Consider the following 20,293-nt stretch of genomic DNA (forward strand, 5'->3'; position numbering starts at 1 on the left):
TACAGTAAAACCTTTTTTTGTGCGGTGGATAGGGACCGCATAAAAGAAATCGCACAAAAAAAAATTCGAAAATTTTATAAATTCTGACATGTAATAAACAAGTTTGTACCATATACCACCAAAAACTTTTTTTATGCGGTTGATAGGGACCGCATAAAAAAAGTCGGACTCAGAAAATACATCAATGATTTATGAAATAGATAAGAGAATGCTTTCAATAAAATTAAATAATTAAATTAGACCTAAAGAAATTTTAAAAATATTTAATTCTTCATTGTACATATACATGTAGAAGTTTTCAAATTATACATTAAATAGTTTGCTGCTACTCGTTGTAATCCAAAACGCGCATCTTCTTGGAATGAATTGGTTGAAAATCGCTTGAAGATAGGATTTCAATTGATTTGTTTTTTGGTACCATAAAGTCGGTGATCAGATAAAATAAAATTAAAATCATAAAAACTACATATAAATAGAAACAAAAGTAATTAATTTTTTTACCTTTAATCTCACTTTAAAATGAATCCTTAATCTAATGAATCGTGTATAAAACTCTGAATACGAAGCGTATAGTATTTGAGATACAAGCAGCCGAGAATTTACAAAATAAAAATAACGGTTTAATTTTAAAACACTAAGTTTTTTAACACAGCAAACGATTTTTTACTGATTTACTTCAACTTGTTTAGCGCAGAATAAATTTTAAACAGAAGAGAAAATGGAGTTGACGATAATAAATGAACTAATGAAAGTAAATAAACAGAGCATCGCGAAGTTCAGATACATCGTTGTCAAGAAGACCACGTAATCAGAGTTTGTCCACAACATGCATATGCACATTGATAGGAAACATTAAACTGGTGCTAACGCCGTTAAGATTCATATACCGCATAAAAATAATTCACACAAAAAAATCTCACAAAAATAAAATCACATAAAACCAATCGCACAAAAACAGAATCGCATAAAAAAGGACCGCACAAAAACAAGTCTCACTGTAATGTTAAAGACAAAAAAAAAAAGCTTCCATGAGAACTGTAAAAGATAAATTGATACTCCTGAGTAAATTTCTTTGACTGCAGCAAAATATCTCTAGGAATCAGTATGCCTTCAATGTATCTTACAGTATTTACCAAACTTACTCTTGCATTTTTTTAGAAAGAGGAAGGCCTTCTACGATATTTTTTTAAATATATAAATTAATCAATTGATAGGCTATTTCAGCATTTTAAAATCTGAATCTAAAAAGAATGCACAAACCATATGTAAGCTGTGTCAATTTGACTTAATAGATACAGAATATTATACTTCTTTTTTTGAAAAGGTTAATGTTGGATTGTTAGTTACAAAGTAATCGAACAAACGGAAAAAAAAGCAATTTCTCCATAAGAAATTATATATTTTTGATGTAACTATAAAAAAATTTCCACAATTTTTTTTTAAAAATCTTTTTGTTTAAATCCCTAATTATTTATTTCCTTGTGACTACTTCTTGTATACATCCAATAAAATTTAAAAATGGTCTCTGAGAAAAATAATTTATAAAAATAATTTCTTATAAAACCAAATTTATTCCAACTTTGAAAAAAAATATTTTTATTTCTAATAATAATAATCAGTATAAAGGAAAAATGTGGCGCAAGAGTTTTTAGATATCATGGTCTTTTACTTAATTACTGGAAATTAATGTACACTGAGTAAAAAAAAAAAATTTAAATAAAAAAAACGGATCACACTGAATAACTTTTGTAATAATGTTCGGATTTTCATATTCTAGGACTCAATCTTAATGGCTTGATACATGGTAATTAATAAGTGCAAACGATATTTTAAGTTACGAAATCAGACATAAAAATGTACTTTTTTGACTAAACATATATATTTTTTTGATGGATTCGGATTTCTGACCTCCAAAATATAGGGGGTAGCTGCAATCTGGAAAATATGGTCCCAATATTTTGAACAAGAGAGTAATCCAAAATTTGGACTAATAATACTTTTTTATATATTAATTTTATATTTTAATATTACATTTTGCATATTTCACTATATTTTGAGAACTTTGAAAGCTAATTGAAAATTTTTAGCACACAATTATAATATTCATTTATCTAACAAAAAGTAACTTATTTTATTTAATGATGGTCGAAAAAATTTTGAATTTTAAGGTATTCTTAAATTTTATACTTTACAATTCAAAATTTTTTTTGACCATTATTAAATAAAATAATAAATATTTACTGAAAGTTACTATTTCCATGGAATTCTCTGGATAAATGAATTTTATAATTGGGTGCAAAAATGTTTCAATTATCTTAAAAAGCTCTCGAGATATAGCAAAAAGCAAAACTAATACTAAAGGGTCCAAACTTAGGAGCATTCTCCTAACCAAATAACTGGGACCATATTTCCCAGATATTTTAGGGGTCAGAAATCCGAATCTGTCAAAAAAAAATTTTGTTTACTCAAAGAAAGTATGTTTTTGTGTCTGATTTTGTAACTTAGAATATCATCTGCACTTGTTTATTAGCATATTTAAGGTCACTCCCTCAAATTTTAAGATTGAGTCCTGGAATGTGAAATCTGATCATTAGATCAAAAGTTATTCAGGATGGTCCATTTTTTTAGCACACTGTACATTATATGCTGTACATATAGAGTTACACTTATTTAATTTAATCATGGAAATTTTAGCTGTACCCTCTTTTTTTTCTTCTTTAGTATAATTTTTAGATATTTTTCCTCAGGACACAGAAGCACTCCTGTAAAAAAAAAATTTTAATTTTGTGTGAATACTGTAACTTTTTTCCTTTAATGTGTGAGTTTTTTTTCTTTTATATGATTATGCTTCACAGCATTTTAAGTTTAAAGTCTGCCTAAGAATTGAACCTATGCAGATAAAGCTGCAAAAAATCTAAATATTTTTTAATAGGATCGAAAACATTCCTATATAAAAAGTTAGATTTTTTGTTAATACTTTTTTTTTATTTTAATATTATATTTTTGTGGGTGTACTAAACATTATTTTTCAATTTAAAGTCTTACTAAGCTATCTCCCAAAGAAAATATTCCTATATTCTATATAGAAGTAAAAATTTTTGATAATCAATTGGTTTATAATATGAAACGTTTGGAAAAAAATCTAATAGTAATAAGTTGTCATATGTTAATAAGTCAAGAAATTTTACTGTAAGAACAATTTTTTTAACCAGTATTTATTAATAATAGTTATTTAAATTGTGATTGTTAAGAAGTGAAAGGAGCAAATATAAAAACAGTGGTTATGAAATGAAGTAGGCAAAAATATAATGGTATAATGTTTTGAACATTTTGACATTGATTTAAGGATTTAATTACATACATGACAGCTGTATTTTCAATCCAAGTAGTTCAATATTTTGCAATATTATTTTAAAAATACATTTTAGTTAAATAAATACCTAAAGTTTGAACCATATATTCTTTTCTTAACAGGATCCTAATTTTGTCTATTTGTGTCATCGTATTTTATCTCAGTTTTTTCGCTGTGGAAGGATACTTTTATAAAACCATTCTCCTGCATGGGCCAACAATTTATCCTTGCACCTTAAATGGTAATATTTTATTTGTCTTTCCCTTCTAAACTAAAATAAATTAAAATTTTATTTATTTAAATTAATTTCAGATCCATAATTATTTATATATTGAGGTTTATAACAAACAAGGTAAATACAGAAAATTTTGTATTCCCAGAATAATATAGATCTAAGAAAGTTCTTATGTATGTAATTCTCTATTTTTATCACAAAACAGTTCAACACCAAAATAATTTTGCCCTGCCGCTTTCGATTGTTAGGTAACCGGTTCATTTTGTTAATATGTTTAAAAGATAATTTGTAAAAATTATTATATTCTGTAAAAATACTAAAGTATTACAAGTCTCATATTAAAATATTTTACTAAATTAGCATATTTTTAAGTAAAAGCTGTTAATTATTTTTAAGTGTTTTAATTAATTTAAATATTGATTTAATTTTCATAATTGAATTTTTTGGTTGGAAGGAAATTTTAGATAATGTATTCAAACTACATTCAAATAAATTATTGAAGTGTATATATTTTTTACAGGACTTACATTGTTGTGGTTATTAATAAGCTTAAGATTTCCAGCAAAAAAAACTAGAGAGGAGTTTGATGAAAATGAAGTTTTAAGAAGACAATTTCATTTTAAAAGTGTCTCCAGAAAAATGCAATGAAAAGAATCATGTAAATAACTTTCATACTTTTCATTATTCAAACTTTTCATGTATTTTTAACAACCACAATCAAATTTAAAATCTAATTTGAGAATCTCATTAAAATATATATGTGATGTTGGCAGTCGTGTGAGCAGAACAAGCAGGCACATGATTTTAAAAAGAGCAAATTTGTTTTATTTAATCATTATGAGATGAATGATGAAAGAGAGTGTCACAATTTCGTCGAGCTGCTGCATAAATGTTAGAGAGAATCTTGCAAAGAAAATTTATTATAATCAAATACTGCTCATAAATTATATTGAATTTAATATAGAATTCAAAAACTATTCATATGGAATTAACTCAATCTTATTTTTGGCATAGCATTCATGTTATTTGACATTATGAAGCATTGAGTGTCTAACCTGTCATGCTTACTCAACACGTTTATTTTACACTTTAAAATGTAAATATCATCTAAGTAAGCTTCAAAGTTGCAAAAAAAATTTTTTTATCTAATTTATTTTACATTTTTTTTATATTCTCGTAAACTCTTGATATATTTCTGAACTCAAGTTCTGATGTGTTTTTATTGTGTTTTGTTTTATTGTGCTTTGCTTGTTTTATTGTGTTTTAAAATTAAAATTCTTCAGGCATTTATGTAATTTAGAAACATTTTTAGTTTTTAGAAGTATCTCATAACATTCTCTCATAATTTATTTTTTTATTTTTTTAAAAAATACTAAAATAGTGTTTCATTAAACTTTTTGTTGTTTTTAGTCAGAATCAAAACTGGCATATATGCAATATCAGACCTTATATTAAGAAAGAAATCAAAGTGATTATCAATTTTTTTTTAAAAAATTATTCTTAAATAAATTTGTTAGTAAACAAATCTATTTGTAAATAAATTTATTTTACCCAATTTTTCATTGTATCTAATTTATCTTTCTTTTGCTCTTACTTTTTTATGTTTTTCTTAAAACTCATCTTTGAGGAATTTTTTCCCATAGTTACATTAAGTTGCAGTTGAATATTATTTATGTTCTGACTATCTGCTGAAAATCCTCAGAAGCAGAGTAGTGATATAAAATATTTATCTAGTCATCATACGTATAATTTTTACTGTCATTAAATTTTATGTAATAAATCATTTTGTAGATGTACTCTTATGTGTGTAATCTGTCTATAATTTATAGTGTACAAAAAAATGTTTATTAAAGAGAAAGATTTTATTATTGTTGCATGTTTGAATAATGGCAATTATAGCAATCACAACTGAATCACCAGGAACTGTTTTAAACAGTAATAAAATTATGATATAATAAAATATTTAACATAATGTTGATAGCGATATTGAGAATATTGATAATTTTATTAAAATTAAAATAGATTTAGAAAGCTACATTACTACTTTAAAAAATAGATGATTCTTATAATTTTAATTAATTCGTATAATTATTTATTAAAGAGAAAGATTTTAATTTTGTTACATGTTTCAATAATAGCAACGATAGCAATCACAAATGAATCACAAGGAACTGTTATGAACAATAATAACATAACATAAAAAAGTACATGATTTGTATAATTTTGATACAAAAACTTACACTAAAATATGTTCATAAAAAAAAGGAATTTTCTATGTAACAGAGCTATTTGGAATTGAAAGAAAGTATGAATTCCCACCCATGTAATGACCATCTAGGGACATTTTATGGGTGGAATGAGTTTGGTCTGATTAAACTTTCTGCTTTAATGATTTATTGGGAAAAAAAGTGTAAGAGAGAAAAGCACAGTAAGAAAAATTTAATTTGAAAAATGTTACCATTTTTTAGAAAATGGTTTTTATAATTCATTATTAAATTTATCTGATATGGGGATAGGTTTAGTAAAACTTCCATTTAATTTGTCAGTTGAAAAAGCTCCTTATGTTTACAAGATGAATTTCTTGAACTGAATTTGAAATCTTAAGCTGAAGATATATTGAAGAAAAATCACTCATATACATTTAATATTGACGACAGTAAGTAAGGGGCTACCGGGGCCTAGCTTCCATTTGTGTTGACTAGGAAGTTAGGCAGTTATTAAAAGGCTAGCTTTTCAATTCTGTTACAAATGAAAATAACTCAAAGAGATAGATTAGAACGTCAAAAGCGGCCTGCATTGTATTCTTTTCAGCAGTAATCAATATTTATAATTAGCAATAGAAAAATCTTATAATTAGCTAAAATAATACTGTAATACTAATAAATTTTATCTAATATTTTATATAAGCATTTTTCTTTAATATATTCTAAATATCAAAGCATTGATGTCAAAATTTTACATGTTTTTGTTGCTTTTAAAATATGTTGAATAATCTAAAATCTAGAATATTAATGTTTTTATTTTTGGAAAAGGTAAAAAAAGTGCTTCATGCAATAGTAAAAAGACAGGAAACTCCAAAAAAAAAAGTTGGGAAAACTACTATAATAGAAATGACGTTTGAATGACCTTAGAAAAATTAAAATAAAAATGAACAAATAAAACACCTTAAATAAAAATTTTCATCATTTATTCAATCAACAAACATAGTAAAAATTTTCATTTTAAATATAAATTTTTACATGACATGTAGCCTTTCTTTCAATGGGGAATACAATGTACATAGAAGTATTTATGGGAGTACTATGAGGATTATTTATGGAAATAAAATAAGTTCTCAATAATAAATAACTTGTAAAATATTAGTTGCTTCAATGAAATACTTTTAACAAGAGAAGAATTTTATTTCAACTTTGTTGAAAAAAAACATTTTTCTTTTTTAAGAAAAAGGAAGTAGCTAGAATCTTTAATTACAACAAATAGAATTTTTGTGACTAAAATAACTGAATGCTAATTCTGGAAATAATTCAAACGTAGTGGTAATAAAATATTTGTTTAGTACTTAATCAATAATAGCAAATAATTGTAAACTTTAATAAAAAGAATGTTGAATTGCGCTCAAAAATATTTGTATTGTGTAACAATTACAGAATAAATTTATTTTATGAAGCATTTATAAATAAAAAATATTTAAAATAAATTAACTGTTGCATCACCTTATTCCAAATAAGAATTTGGCTTTACGAGTAAAAGGCACATGTCTAATAGTTAATGAAATTCGAGTACTTCTGATTACTTCACTTCCATTTTGAACTTTACACAAATGAATATTCTTAATCTTTTTGTCAATAGTATCAGCCATTCTTTCACAAATTCCATGTAAGTACTTAGAATACAAGTCATCTTGAACAATAAGAAGACTACATCTTTCCAATAACAAAGAGCCAACATATTTATTTTCCATACTAGAGTTCTGAAAAAATAAAATTCCAGCAAAATATAATTATAAAACCTATTTAAAAAAGAAATCTCTTGTAAATAAACAAAGCAAATGAAAACACTTGTAATGTTGTAATGGTATTTACAAAACACAATCCTTAAAAACTTGCTGCACTAGCTTCATCCAAACAGTATTCATCTTTGAAGAATAACAATATAAAAAGAACTACAATTTTGGATTTTAAAAGTTTCTTTTTCTTCGTATAATGCAGAAGAGAACATATCAAGTGTTCAGTTGGTAATTATTTATTTTATCTAGAATTTTTATTTTATTTTTTAGAGTTCAAAAGAAAAGTTTTAAATTTATGCAATTATTAATAATTTATATAATCTATATTAAATAAATGTTTTCGTTAATGTCATAAATATTTAACATAGTTGTGAAAATGATAATATAGTGAAAATCAAACTAAAGACAAATTGTAGTTTTTCAATTCAACTTGTTTTCATTCTTATTTATTTGCTTTGGTCAGTCTTATATTAATAAAAATCTAAGTTTATTTTTATGTAATAACATTTTTGATAGAGAATTTAAGAAAGGAGCCCATTGAGTGTGTATCAGGTGGTAATATGAACTCTTCTTAACAAATTAATAGATTTCTATCTGAAATATTTAAATCTATATAATAGTAATTTTATAAATCTATATAGTTGATTTTTTTTAATCCCAAAGCCATATTGAGGGTTAAGAAGTTATTGGTATAAAAACTTATAGCATAAAATTATGATGAAATATCAATCATAGCTTTATAAATAAAGTTTAATTTTTTGAAAATTGAGAATAATCACTGAAAATTTGTTTTACAATGGACATTTTAAAAATAGAAAGGCATACAAAGTAAAAAGATATGCATATATCGGAGGTATAATGAGCGGTTCCGAATCCTACAAAAGAGATATAATAGTTTTTATGGAATATCAAAATTCCAAAAATACATTAGTTTACAAAAAAAACAATAGTATTTATTATTTGTATTCATTAAACATGAACCAATATTGTAAAACATAAATTACATGTAAATATAAAATTAATAAGTGAATGAAAACCATAAGAGAATCCAGAAAAGAGATTTCCAGAAGATGGTGAAAAAATTTTATTGTCCACTATAATAGCAATGTAAATTACGTAACACAAATAAAATAAAAGAGTTGCATAAAAGTAGAAAATTATAAAATATATTAAGAAAATTCTGATGATATGCAGACAGATTTCATAAATCAAAATATCTTAGAGTTGAAATTTTTAAAGCCCAGAAAAAATGTTTTTTAGTAATATTTAAAACAAATTAAAAAATTTTTATGTATCTAATAAAAAAATTTAATGATAAAATATATGTTATGACATAAATGTAACTCTAAATACGCAAATTGCAAAACTGATATTGTATATGATTAAATGTTCCAACCTTGTTCATTAATATATTGATCCATCTGCATGTTAATCCATGTTCATACCGCAATTAAAGATTCTTATAATAAAAGGAAAAATCTTCTGTCATTATTTACTTTTGTTTCTTTGAACAGAATTATGTTTAAAAATCTTATTTGGTACATTACTGACACAGGAGAAAATTTTGTATTTATGTATTGTATAATTTTATATTGTATAAATCTAATATTGTGAAATACTAATACAAATATTCTGGTTTTGTCTAAAAAAAAATATATATATATAAGTATATTTTTTAAATATGTTCAAAGAATCCTATAAAATTAGTTCTTGACTTAGAAAAGTATTATTTCCAAGCAAATGTTATTACAAACTTAAAATTTGGTTCAAAACACTAAAATGTTACAATAATTGTACCATTAAAAACTAGAAATGTAAAATTTCTTTTAATGTTTCACACTTTTCCATGATAATAATTTTAATATTTGTTTATAGTTTATAAATGTGAAAATATTCATTTATCATTAGTTCTAACCTCAACCAGCTAAAGATAAATTTGGAAAAAATGATGTATAGAAGATGAAAAAATAATTAAGAAAATTAATTACATTACATTGCAAATTCTTGATTTTGAAATAAGATATCTTTTGTGCCATAGGTTCTGATTAATGAAAGGCATCTTAAAATAAAAACATAAAAGTACTCAGATTGCTTGGCTAAATTATTGAGTTTTTTTAATGATATTTTTATTTAATACCATGTTTTTTATGAAATTATAAAGAATAAAATATCTGAATTTATTTCGTTATGCATTTTTAATTGTTATTTTGATCTATGCTTTCTATATTCCATTTACTGTTATCTATCTCCCTTCACTTTGGTAATTTTTTTTTCTCCTTTGCTCAAAACATTTGCATTTAACATTCAAATAGTCAATAAATCTTCATCAATTTAAAATTAAGTAGAACATGGTTTGATTTATCCAAACATAAATTAAAGCTAAAAAAATCATAAAAACTCACCAATAGTACTTACAATATCAGAAGAATCACTCAGTTTTTCATAATAATCTAGCACTGTGTGAGAGCCAAGATTTATGGTTGCTATTGTAGGATAAAAAAGTGGTCCATCTTCATGAGGCTGGAATTATAGACACATTAGTAAAAGTTTAGTAGTTATAACAATAAAACAAAAGTTCAGTTTACTTCCTCAATTATTAAAGTTATTCAAGGTGATTTAAAGAAACTATTGAAAAATGTAATAATAGAAACGTTCATTTTTTTAAAAATAATCTGCACTAAAAATAATTGCTCTAACTTTTTTTTCATGAATCCAGGAAAACGTAAAATATCATCCACTTTAATTATATAACAAACTAAACTAAACTAAACTCAGTGGTGCGATAGCCCATATAGGGCCAAGGCCTTCTGAGCCCATCTCAGTTTTCATGACCTTGGGCTCTGGGGTGCAGGAGCAAATGTTCCGGTCAGCCGAACGCAGAACCCCCAGTGTTCAGTTCCCAAGCATTTTTGGTACTCATTTATCGACCCACTGAAGGGAAGAAAGGCTGAGTCAACCCTGCCCGGCCCGAGGATCGAACCCAGGACCTGTGGCACAGGAGAGCGAAGCGCTACCACTCAGCCTCCAGGTGTCAACATATATATAACAAAACTGTATGTAAATACTATAAACTATCTTACCATAATGCCTTGCCCAGCAAGATACTCATTAACTAAAACATGATTTGGTTCACATGACTGGAAAATCTTCAAGTTCTGCACTTTTTTAATACAATCTGTTAGCCACTAAATAAAAAACATATATATGGTATAATTTATGAAGTTTTGATATAATTTATGGAGTTTTGAAGTTGATTTCTAGCTCCATTTCTGGATTTTATTGCTTTTGTTTTATCTGCTTTATTATTAATCTACATTAAACAATAAATAGTAACAATGTTAGATAAATGTGACAAAAAAATTCCCACTAACATACTTAATCGAAGGGAGAAAAAAATTTTATATACATATTTATGCAGTCAAACCTCGATATTACAAAATGAATCAAATATTAAATCTTTTTTAAGTATTCAGTCATGATAATAAATGTACTGATACAACAAGTATTTACTTCAAACAATATCAATATTTTTGCTTTTTTAAAGGGTTTTACAATTTGCTGAAATTCGAGTGTTTTATCATCTTCCTATTTTTTTATATATAAATCCAAATTCTTTTGCCTTTTTAAATATTCCTGATTTTTCCCAATCACCACATACTGAAACATTACTGTCAAGAGTAAATACTTCCTCATAAATGCCAGTTTGTTTTGAATTCATTAAATTAACTTTTGGTTCTTTTCTAATGTGATGAAACAATATTTTTATTTATTAGAAACATCTTTAATGTTTACTTCTTTTCTACTTACTAGAAGCGGAAAATTAAGATAATTTTTTATCAAGCACGGTAATCTTTTTTTGATTAGAATTTCAAGAAGGATTTAAATTTTTAGATTTCAATTTTCAAAAAAAGTTTTTAAGAATTATAAAATTAAAAGTATTTTAAATTCTTCAACAAAAATCAGGAAGAAAATCTTTGTGTTTAAAACTATTTTGCAAAATTAAAGGTCACTGAGAAATACAGCTGGCTCAAAGAGGTGTTTTCAACTAGCCATATAACAAACACAGAGTTAATTCATATTCTTTTGTGATAACGCGGTTTGACCATAAAAGATTCAGATTCAACATTTTTAAAAGCATTTAATAGCAGCAATATATATATATATAAACACAAAGAATAAAATAATATAATATAAAAAAACTTTTAATGGGAAAAAGTAAAGGTCTTCATCAGAACACACTCTTTATTCTCTGTCTTAATTATTGAGATTAATTTACTTTACCCCTTACAAAATTTTTTTTACTAAAGTGTGCTCTTAACACAACGTGCACCACCAGACAGAACATTATGAGTCGTAGAAGTTGCATAACAGAATTGGCTTAACCTTACTTGCTTTGCTCAAACTGTAGATAACATTAGGAAGAAATGTACACAATTAAGTAGCTTCACCTTTTCCATTAAAAACATTTATCAAAGGAAAGATTCTCACATATTTCCTTTCTAATTTTTAATTTTTCGGAGTGATAATAATGTTATTTTAACTATACTCTTATTTTGTATTCTTTAAATTTTACGTCATTATCATTATAAGATAGGTGCATATAGAGGGCTAGGCTGGTACATAGTTATTCCTCAGTTTAAATTCAATATTTCTTAAATATCAACCATGCAGTACACAAAACAGATTCTATGTACTACTTAAATACCAGCTTGGCAGAAAAATTTAAGACAAAGCTAAATGGAGCTATTTGTAGTATGGTATCACTTTGTTCACTAAAAATAGTAATGTTACAAGTATCTATTTTTGCAAATTTCTCTTTGTTTATACAGATAACTTAATAATATGCATATTTTTCTTATCAGAGAAACACATTATTTTGCAGCATATTTGTCATAAATAAAGCCCTTTAAAACATGCTAAATAATTATTTGTCAAATCAACATTTCCTCTAATTATAAATCCTTTTATCTACCTTGAATGAAAATTTGAATACTTATCCACTTTAGTTATGTGCCAAAATCTGTTTTTGCCAAATATACAAATTCATATATTGCAATCTATTAAAATATTTCTAAACTATTTTCAGCATTTTTCATACAAAGAATACAATTATTGAAAAAACATAATTTGTAAAAGAAAAAAATTTTCATTTTAATAAAAAAAAAAAATTTTTTTTACCTGTGGCAGGTTTTCTTGAATCATGCCTTTAGGATGAGGAAGGCCACCTACAACATAATATTAGCAATATAAAATATATGAAAAAATGTTTGAAGACTAAAAGCAGACTTAATTTTAACCTACCCCAATTTTGTAATCTTCTGTTAGATAAGGCTTTCCATTTGGGTTTGGGTGAACTATAAACTTTTTTCAGGAGCTCATCTTCTTCTTCAGAAGTTATGAAATTTGGTATATAATAAACAGAATTTGGTAACTAAAATAAAAATCAGTTTCTCTTAAGTTTTGTTATAAAGCTATTGATCTAAAGTATAATTATTGCTCAGAAAGTTTGAATTCTACAGAAATGTACATTCTGAAAAATATCAATTGTATAAGAGGCCACATCTCGCAAGACAAGAACTGCACAACTTAGAGTTGACAGACAATATATAATGACACTTCTAGTACCAACAGAAATGAATATTATAATGTTAGGCTTTTATATCAATAGAGTACAAAAATAATCAAAGTAAAATATTAACTGTGAAGAAGTAATCGATAGGTTTGGATAAAATAAAATAAGTAATTTAAACTGAAAACAAACTAATAAATAACTTTTTTTCTCATTTACATATATTGTCGACAGAAGTCTTAAAATCTTTAAGCTAAAATCGAATTACTTGTGATAAAATAATAAAATTTAATTAAAGGCAATCTTTAAGTTCTGTGAAGTTTTTAAAAATGTAAAAAATAATTCCTCTGTAATATCAGCAAAAGTCAGGAAACACACGAATAACACATTGTTTAACCTTTCAATCAGAAATTATAATTAAATAATTAAAAGTAATTGCATATTTCTAGCAACTGTGTAAGAAATTTACTAAGATCATGAATACATGTTCAGAAAATCATGTAGTCATGATTTAGAGATAAGATTATAAATTTAAACATTATGAAATCATTTTAGTTATAGTAAATTTATGTAGATAAAGTAAATTTTCATATATAGATAAAGTAAATACAAGATATAGTAAATTTTTGTAGATAAATCTTCTTTTAAGGGTAATTCTGGAGATTTTGGTCATCATATAGGAAATAATAGTAGGGTTCTTATATGTTGATAGACTTTAAAATAATATTGTATCCATTCATTTTAATTTATGTTAAGAAAAAAAAAGGATCGTTGTATTGGAGAAGAGCATTCTTCACTTGTATATACAAATAACTAGAAATTATGCAGTCTCTCTAACAGGGCACTAAAAATTCAATTGAGAAAGTTTCTCTCCAGAAAAAAAATTATAGCAGGATAACAGTTTCCAGTTCTCTCAAGTCCATATTTATTTAATCCTCTAAATTGATAATTTCACTGAAAAGTGTATGTCAGTAAACAACTGTGGCGTAACTACCACTATAAATATTAAATACCAATTCTCTAGTATATAAGACATGTTAACTTGATTCTAACACGAGGTACCTTTTGATAGATGAAGGTTGACATAGTCTAAGATTAAATTCCCCACATTGGTGACCTACGGACCACATTAAGAAATTGTCAATATTGATGGATGAATCCACATTAAAAACAGTTGATTTGCCTAAAAAAATATACTGCTCAAAAAAAAAAAAAATCCGGTGAAGTAAATAAAGTCTCCCGGTTAATAAATAATAATGAGCGAAATGCTAGAAAAAAAAATAATAATAGCGAAAAGCTATAAAAAAAAAATGATGGAAAAAAATAGCGAAAAGCTATTAAAAAAAAAAAATACCGAGCGAAATGCTTGGAAGAAAAAAATAAAAAAATAATGAGCAAAAAATTGAAGTTAATAAATAAACAGCATTAATCAACTAGTGGCAATTGTTCATCGAATTCTATCACAGATAAAATTCTGGAAGGGGAGTAATGTGGCGTAACTACCACTATAAATATTAAATACCAATTCTCTAGTATATAAGACATGTTAACTTGATTCTAACACGAGGTACCTTTTGATAGATGAAGGTTGACATAGTCTAAGATTAAATTCCCCACACAACCATTGATCTATATCATTTTTAAACACTGCATTGTTATATAATCTGAAATTAAATATAATGAATTAGATATTCATTGTTCATAAGATAATAGTTTAGTTATACAAAGACGGACAGCGTTAATTAAATACGTATAAAAATTAAAATTCTAAGACAATGGCGATTTGATCAAGTATTCATTTGAATTTCATTGATTTCACTCTTAATTAATGTTCTAAAATTGGTCGAATAAATAAAAAAAAATTTAATTTCATGATAATAAAATAATCCTCTTTCTGATAATCCTAAAATTTAATTTCACAGTATTTCTAGCTCAAGGAAAGAAGGGAAGGAAGGGGAAGAAGAAAAAAAAGAGACATATATAAAACCTCTTTCAACTTGTAATTTTCCAATTCAATCATTTGACATCAGATATGAAAAAAATATATATATTTTATAATAAACCTATCAAAAAAAATGCAAGAATTGTACGAAAAAATAAAATTTTCGATTAGTATTTGTTTAGATTTTTCCACATTAAGCATTTGGCTATCTATTTAATTCATTTTAAGCTTCATTTAGCTGATAAACCATCTTATAAAAATTTCAGCTAAACGATATAAATAATACCTGAACAACCTCCTTTTTCCTTTTTTAATAATCATTGCATTCAACACTCTTATTGGTGTTTTAGCATCACATGTTTTCCTGCAACCAATAGAAAAATATAATGAAGATGTGAGTAAGTGTTAGTCTGAATGTTAAAATAGGACTAGTGAAACTAATACTGAAAAAAATAAATCCCTCTTAAAATATTGGAAAAATGTTGGCAACACTAAGCATGTCGGTTAAAAAACGAATATACCCGCGGTCCTTGTTGTAGTTGAAACGACGTCTTGGGCTGGTAAAGATCACGAATATTTTTCGCTGATCTTCATCGAATTTGTAGGTAAGCATACATTTTTATGAGCGTCAACTTAATTCAGAATCTATTTTTACGTTCGTTATTATATCTTAGATTTTAAACATTGTTTAAATTTACCTTTTTTGTATTAAATTTATTCAGTTGCATGTTTAACATAAAAGGGCGAAATAATTAATTATGCGCTTGGGTTATGGTTGAGTAAGAATTTCATATTTTTTAGGTTAGTGCATGTAAATTACACTGATTAATAGTGGAGCTCAAATTTTATCTAAATGCTCTCACGAAATATAAATGACATTTAATTTTATTAAATTTAAAATTGTATTAATCTTCAAACTTTGCATCTTATGATAACTTTGCTTGGGTAGCTTTTCTAATATAATACTTCGTCTGCTTGTGCTAATTATGATTAAAACTATTATTTCAAATAAAGAAATAATTTATTTGAACAATATCAATTATATATATCTTAAAAATATTTATATATATGCTATTCACATTTCAAATTGTTGAACAAATAATGAAATGTATATCGTTTTTTAAAATAAATTTTTTAGTAAAGGTGTTTATGAAAAAGAATCATCATTTAGTTGTGTTTGAGAAATCATTATAAATTTTTGAGCAATGGCTTATTTTTATTAGTGTCCTATCATTTAATAAGATGTTTCACTAAAATGAAATGATTTGTGTAGTAATATATATACATGTACAAAGAAAAATGCAATTATGCTACTAGTTTGCTATTATGTGTGTACTCCAAACTTTACAAATATTTACTTATAAAGGCTGGACTGATAAATTCTGCTACCAATGTTATCAAACCACTTCATTCAAAAATTTTAAAATCTGTTCTAAACCTATCTCAGTATTCCAGTTGCTAGCAGCTTTTTAGCTAAATAACTTACGCATGTAGAACTAAAAAGTGTTTTCAAAAAGAAAGCAAGCAAGAGTATGATTACAATGTTTTTTTTTCTCAGAAACAAATCTCCTTTTGCAACATTTATAGAAAAGTAAGGATACTTGTTTTCTTTCAAACAAAATATGATTAATGAATCTATCGTAACCTTTTAAAAGACATTTAATAGTTATGAATATGTACTAGAGATTTCAATCAGATTCTAGAATAAGACATTTCAATTCCGACATGAAGAGTCAATGTAAGGTAAGAAGTTGATATTTCACTATCTCTCCAAATATTATGTCAAGGAGCAGCTAGGACAAGAGTTGGTCGTCATGTCATTCTTTTCTTTTAATTTTTCATTACATTCCTTCAAAATCTAAGATCTTTAACCTATATTAAACAGTGGCATCAATAGAGATAGTTGTTTGATTCATTTCTATAAACCTTTTCTATTCGTTGTCAATGAAAAAATATTTATTTAGAAAGTTCCAAACTGTTATGTTGTATATAGAATGATGTATGTTGGAATGAACTGTTGTTGGATTGAACTGTTGTTGGATTGAAACTGTTAGGATGTTCTAATGGGCATTAATTGTGCTAAAGAACATAGGCTATGTTTATATAATTTGCTAATTATTTTGTTCTTCACTTTTATTTTATTTATTTTTTCATTCATTTTGCATTTTAAAGATTAAATATACTTTTTTTCTTACCTGAGCAATTTTGTATTTAAATGTCAAGTTAAGCAACCTTAAAATGATTTATTCATTGCCAGAAATCTGTTGCAGGTTTGTATTTTTCTTGTGCTTGTGCATTTATGTTCTAGTTCAGTATTTCCCAAAGTGGTACGCCTATCCCCAGGGGTTCGGGAACAGTTTAGCAGGGGTAAGCGTTCTTATGCGAAATATCTTGCAACAAACTAAAATTTTATTTTAAAACAAAGCTAGCCATGAAAATTTACGACTACGAATTTTTCTATTGGCTATTTTTTGCAGAGTTAACAGTTAATAATTAGGGGTATCAATAGCCGGTTGTGATTTTTAACTTTTGGGCAATTTTTTTACAGTAAAAAATACATTCATTTTGTATTAGTGGTACACAGCTTTACAAAAAATTTAGAAAGGGTACACAAAAGTTTGGGAAATGCTGTTCTAGTTGATAATAATCTAATGGTATGAGGGGAAAAAATTCCAATAGCACTGTCTAATGTTTCTATAATTAATCCTTATTAAACTTCTTATCCCTGTGGTTTGTGGTGACCTTTCTGCAAGATGCATTTAAAAATAACAAATACACTTGTTACTAAATTAAAGTAACAAAAGCATCAACTTCACGAAAGAGAAAAAAAACTTTTTGGATCAAATAAAATAATTGTTTAATTATGTGTGTAATATATTTTATTATTCTTATATTCTCACATTTTGTAGGGGGAGAAACACGCTAATTATTTCTTTTTTCACATTTTGTAAATCATCATTTCATTTTATAAAAAAAAATATTTAAAAATCGTTATATCCACAGCAATAGATCGGACTCTTTAGAAAAGGGTTACTAAATGCTTGTTTTTATATCAAGATTCAGTTGTAGTAAATAATATATTAAAAATATTGGATTTTAAAACTATTTGGAAATCAATAATAATTACTGTATTAAAGAAAATTATACCAAAATTTTCTGCAGAAACGAAAACCAAATTTTTTACTTTGTTAATCTTTATTTTTCATTGTTCTCAAATGAGAATAAAAAAAAAACATTTTTTTTCCTTGCGGGTGCACGAATAGAGCATCATTTGAATATAATTCTGAAAAAAAGATAAAATACTAAGAAAGTTTCTGCAGAGAAAAAAAATACTTTTTACTCCTCAAAGGAAATATCTTTCTGCAAGTACTTGGTAACGTTCTGTTCTGCAACAATGTCGCCGTCTCATTACCATTCTGCCACAGGGGTTTTCTTCACCCATAAACAGGTTTGAAGAAATTGTTTTTCTATGCCTTTTGATTTTCTAGAAAGCTAAATTTATTTGCCCTCTTTGATTTCCTACATATTTTCTGTATCTCTTTCTCGTGTAAGATTATTTCTGAAAGTGACTAATAGGTTTAGACCCCTGGCCCACGAACCGATACCGGTTCGTAGATCAAATTGCACCTGGTTGTCCATTTCATTGAAACTGAATTTAAATTCCTAGGTTTATACCCCAAATTAAAAATATACGTGTTCCACTAAAAAAAAAAATTTTTTTAAAATAGGGGGCACCCCAAAGGTAGTGACATAAATTTTTAAATGTTTAATGTAGCATTGTCTATGATTACCCCCAGATGGAACCGTCTTTAATTCCAAGGAAAAATGCTCAGGGTTATCTTTGATTTAACGTTCTAGTGAGTTAAAATGTTAAATCACTTTATATTTATATTTTGTTGTAACTGTATTTTATTTTGAAGGCATGTTTAAATACAATTAAATGTTAAATTAATAAATCAAAATAATCTAATATATAAACAATCAACGCCCCTCCGCGGGCCGCAGTAAAATTGTCAGACGCTGGCGGGTCCTCTGTGATAGAAAGGTTGGGGAATACTGGTTTAATGTAATGCAAATATTGTAAATACTGGAGTTAATGCTGTCTTATCTTATTTAGTTGTGAACTTAATAAATAAAATAAAAATCAATATAATCATATAAATTATAGTCCTGAATTATGTAGGCATTTTAGATAGTTTATAGGGATGTTTTTTTTATTAAGTTCAATTTATTTTTTTGATTTAATGAATATTCAGTAATTTCTTTCTCTTTAAATTCCGCATCTATATTTCTACAAATTTTAGATATTTCGTGCTTGATTCTTTGTTGGATTTAAAAATCCATTTGATAACAGTAATATTTTTACTAAATTCTTTGCTATAGTTGTGTCTGTAATAGTAATTTCTTAAAAAATTGTTTGGTCTTGAAGGCATTCTATTTATTGCTAACTTTAAGAGGACCAGAAGATTTTTTTTTTTTTTTAAATATTGCTAAGTTTGAAAAAAATATTACTTTGGTAACCTTAAATTCGCTCATTTCTTAAAATTATTACCACACTTTTTCAACCAAAAATTCGTTTCATATAAATTTTAAGGATCAAGCAACCTAGTATTTAAATATCTATTTAAAAAATTCCTCTCCAATCGTTTGGAGTATTGGTGGTGACTATGGTCACTAGGTTGAACCATTTCAAGCAGCTAGGAGTGTTGAGTAAATATTCTGGACATGTCTTCACAGGGGTATGCAAAAGTATTGACATCTATTTTTTTTTTTTTGGTACTCTTTCTTGTTTCCATTGTAGTCAACAATTCCAGAGTCTGTGGGGGATAATTCTTTAAGTACTCGAACTGTACATTTCAAGCTTTTAAGATGCATGATTTATCAATATTGGTTAAATTTGAAAATTTCATGCCTTTTGGTCAAGTCTTTACTTAGCAATTTCTGACTCTTCCAAAGATTTCTTCTAGAAAAAAACCTATTCCTTTAAGAGAGGGCACTGAAAAGAAAAAAAACTGGGGAAGTTTAAATCTTCCAAAAATGTGATTAAGTGATTAGTATTGTTATAAATTATCTAATTTATAATGCTTTTCCAATTTTATTAAAAAATTTTCACACAAGAAAATTTTTTCAAAATTTTTTATGAAATTTGTATGGTAGGGTGACCCGGGGTAATTCACGATCACTTTGTT

General features: G+C 26.0%; 3 protein-coding genes across 6 annotated transcripts in view; 2 read left to right on the top strand and 1 right to left on the bottom strand.

Moving 5' to 3' along the window:
- The window catches only part of LOC107456277 (uncharacterized), a gene marked incomplete in the record, with an annotated part of 7,634 nt that extends 2,182 nt beyond the window's left edge, over positions 1-5,452 (top strand). The window contains 2 exon segments of the mRNA XM_043039417.2: positions 3,475-3,593; positions 4,108-5,452. Of these exon segments, the coding sequence (XP_042895351.1) occupies positions 3,475-3,593; positions 4,108-4,235 (247 nt within the window).
- Positions 5,453-6,757: 1,305 nt separating this feature from the next.
- Positions 6,758-15,381, bottom strand: LOC107456287 (alpha-ketoglutarate-dependent dioxygenase alkB homolog 6). Of its 2 annotated transcripts, none has more exons than XM_016074119.4 (6): positions 15,150-15,381; positions 12,895-13,024; positions 12,772-12,818; positions 10,674-10,778; positions 10,009-10,113; positions 6,758-7,557 (listed from the first exon to the last, which is right to left on the bottom strand). In XM_016074119.4, the coding sequence occupies exons 1-6, from the start codon at positions 15,180-15,182 to the stop codon at positions 7,297-7,299; spliced, it is 681 nt and encodes a 226-aa protein (XP_015929605.1). In that variant the 5' UTR covers positions 15,183-15,381; the 3' UTR covers positions 6,758-7,296. The 2 variants fall into 2 exon arrangements, with proteins under 2 accessions (XP_015929605.1, XP_071034840.1); XM_071178739.1 differs by lacking the exon at positions 15,150-15,381 and adding an exon at positions 14,225-14,809.
- Positions 15,382-15,516: 135 nt separating this feature from the next.
- The window catches only part of LOC107456286 (uncharacterized), a 32,693-nt gene continuing 27,916 nt past the window's right edge, over positions 15,517-20,293 (top strand). The window contains exon 1 of one of the 3 annotated variants that reach the window (XM_016074116.3): positions 15,517-15,709. The gene's annotated coding sequence lies outside the window, so the exon portion shown is untranslated. The remainder of the gene's footprint in view (positions 15,710-20,293) is intronic. The other 2 variants (XM_016074117.3, XM_016074118.3) reach the window with 2 other exon arrangements.

This window comes from Parasteatoda tepidariorum, chromosome 3 (genome assembly GCF_043381705.1).
Source record: "Parasteatoda tepidariorum isolate YZ-2023 chromosome 3, CAS_Ptep_4.0, whole genome shotgun sequence".
Lineage (NCBI taxonomy): Eukaryota > Metazoa > Arthropoda > Arachnida > Araneae > Theridiidae > Parasteatoda > Parasteatoda tepidariorum.

Bases quoted from the DNA above. Each gene is read 5' to 3' on its own strand.
- LOC107456287 (XM_016074119.4), bottom strand. From the start codon at position 15,182: ATGATTGAATTGGAAAATTACAAGTTGAAAGAG. The intron at 10,779-12,771 runs GTAAAAAAAATT...TTTTTTATTTAG, and splicing joins TTCAAGAAAACCTGCCACAG to TGGCTAACAGATTGTATTAA. The intron at 10,114-10,673 runs GTAAGATAGTTT...CTATAATTCCAG, and splicing joins TTGCTGGGCAAGGCATTATG to CCTCATGAAGATGGACCACT.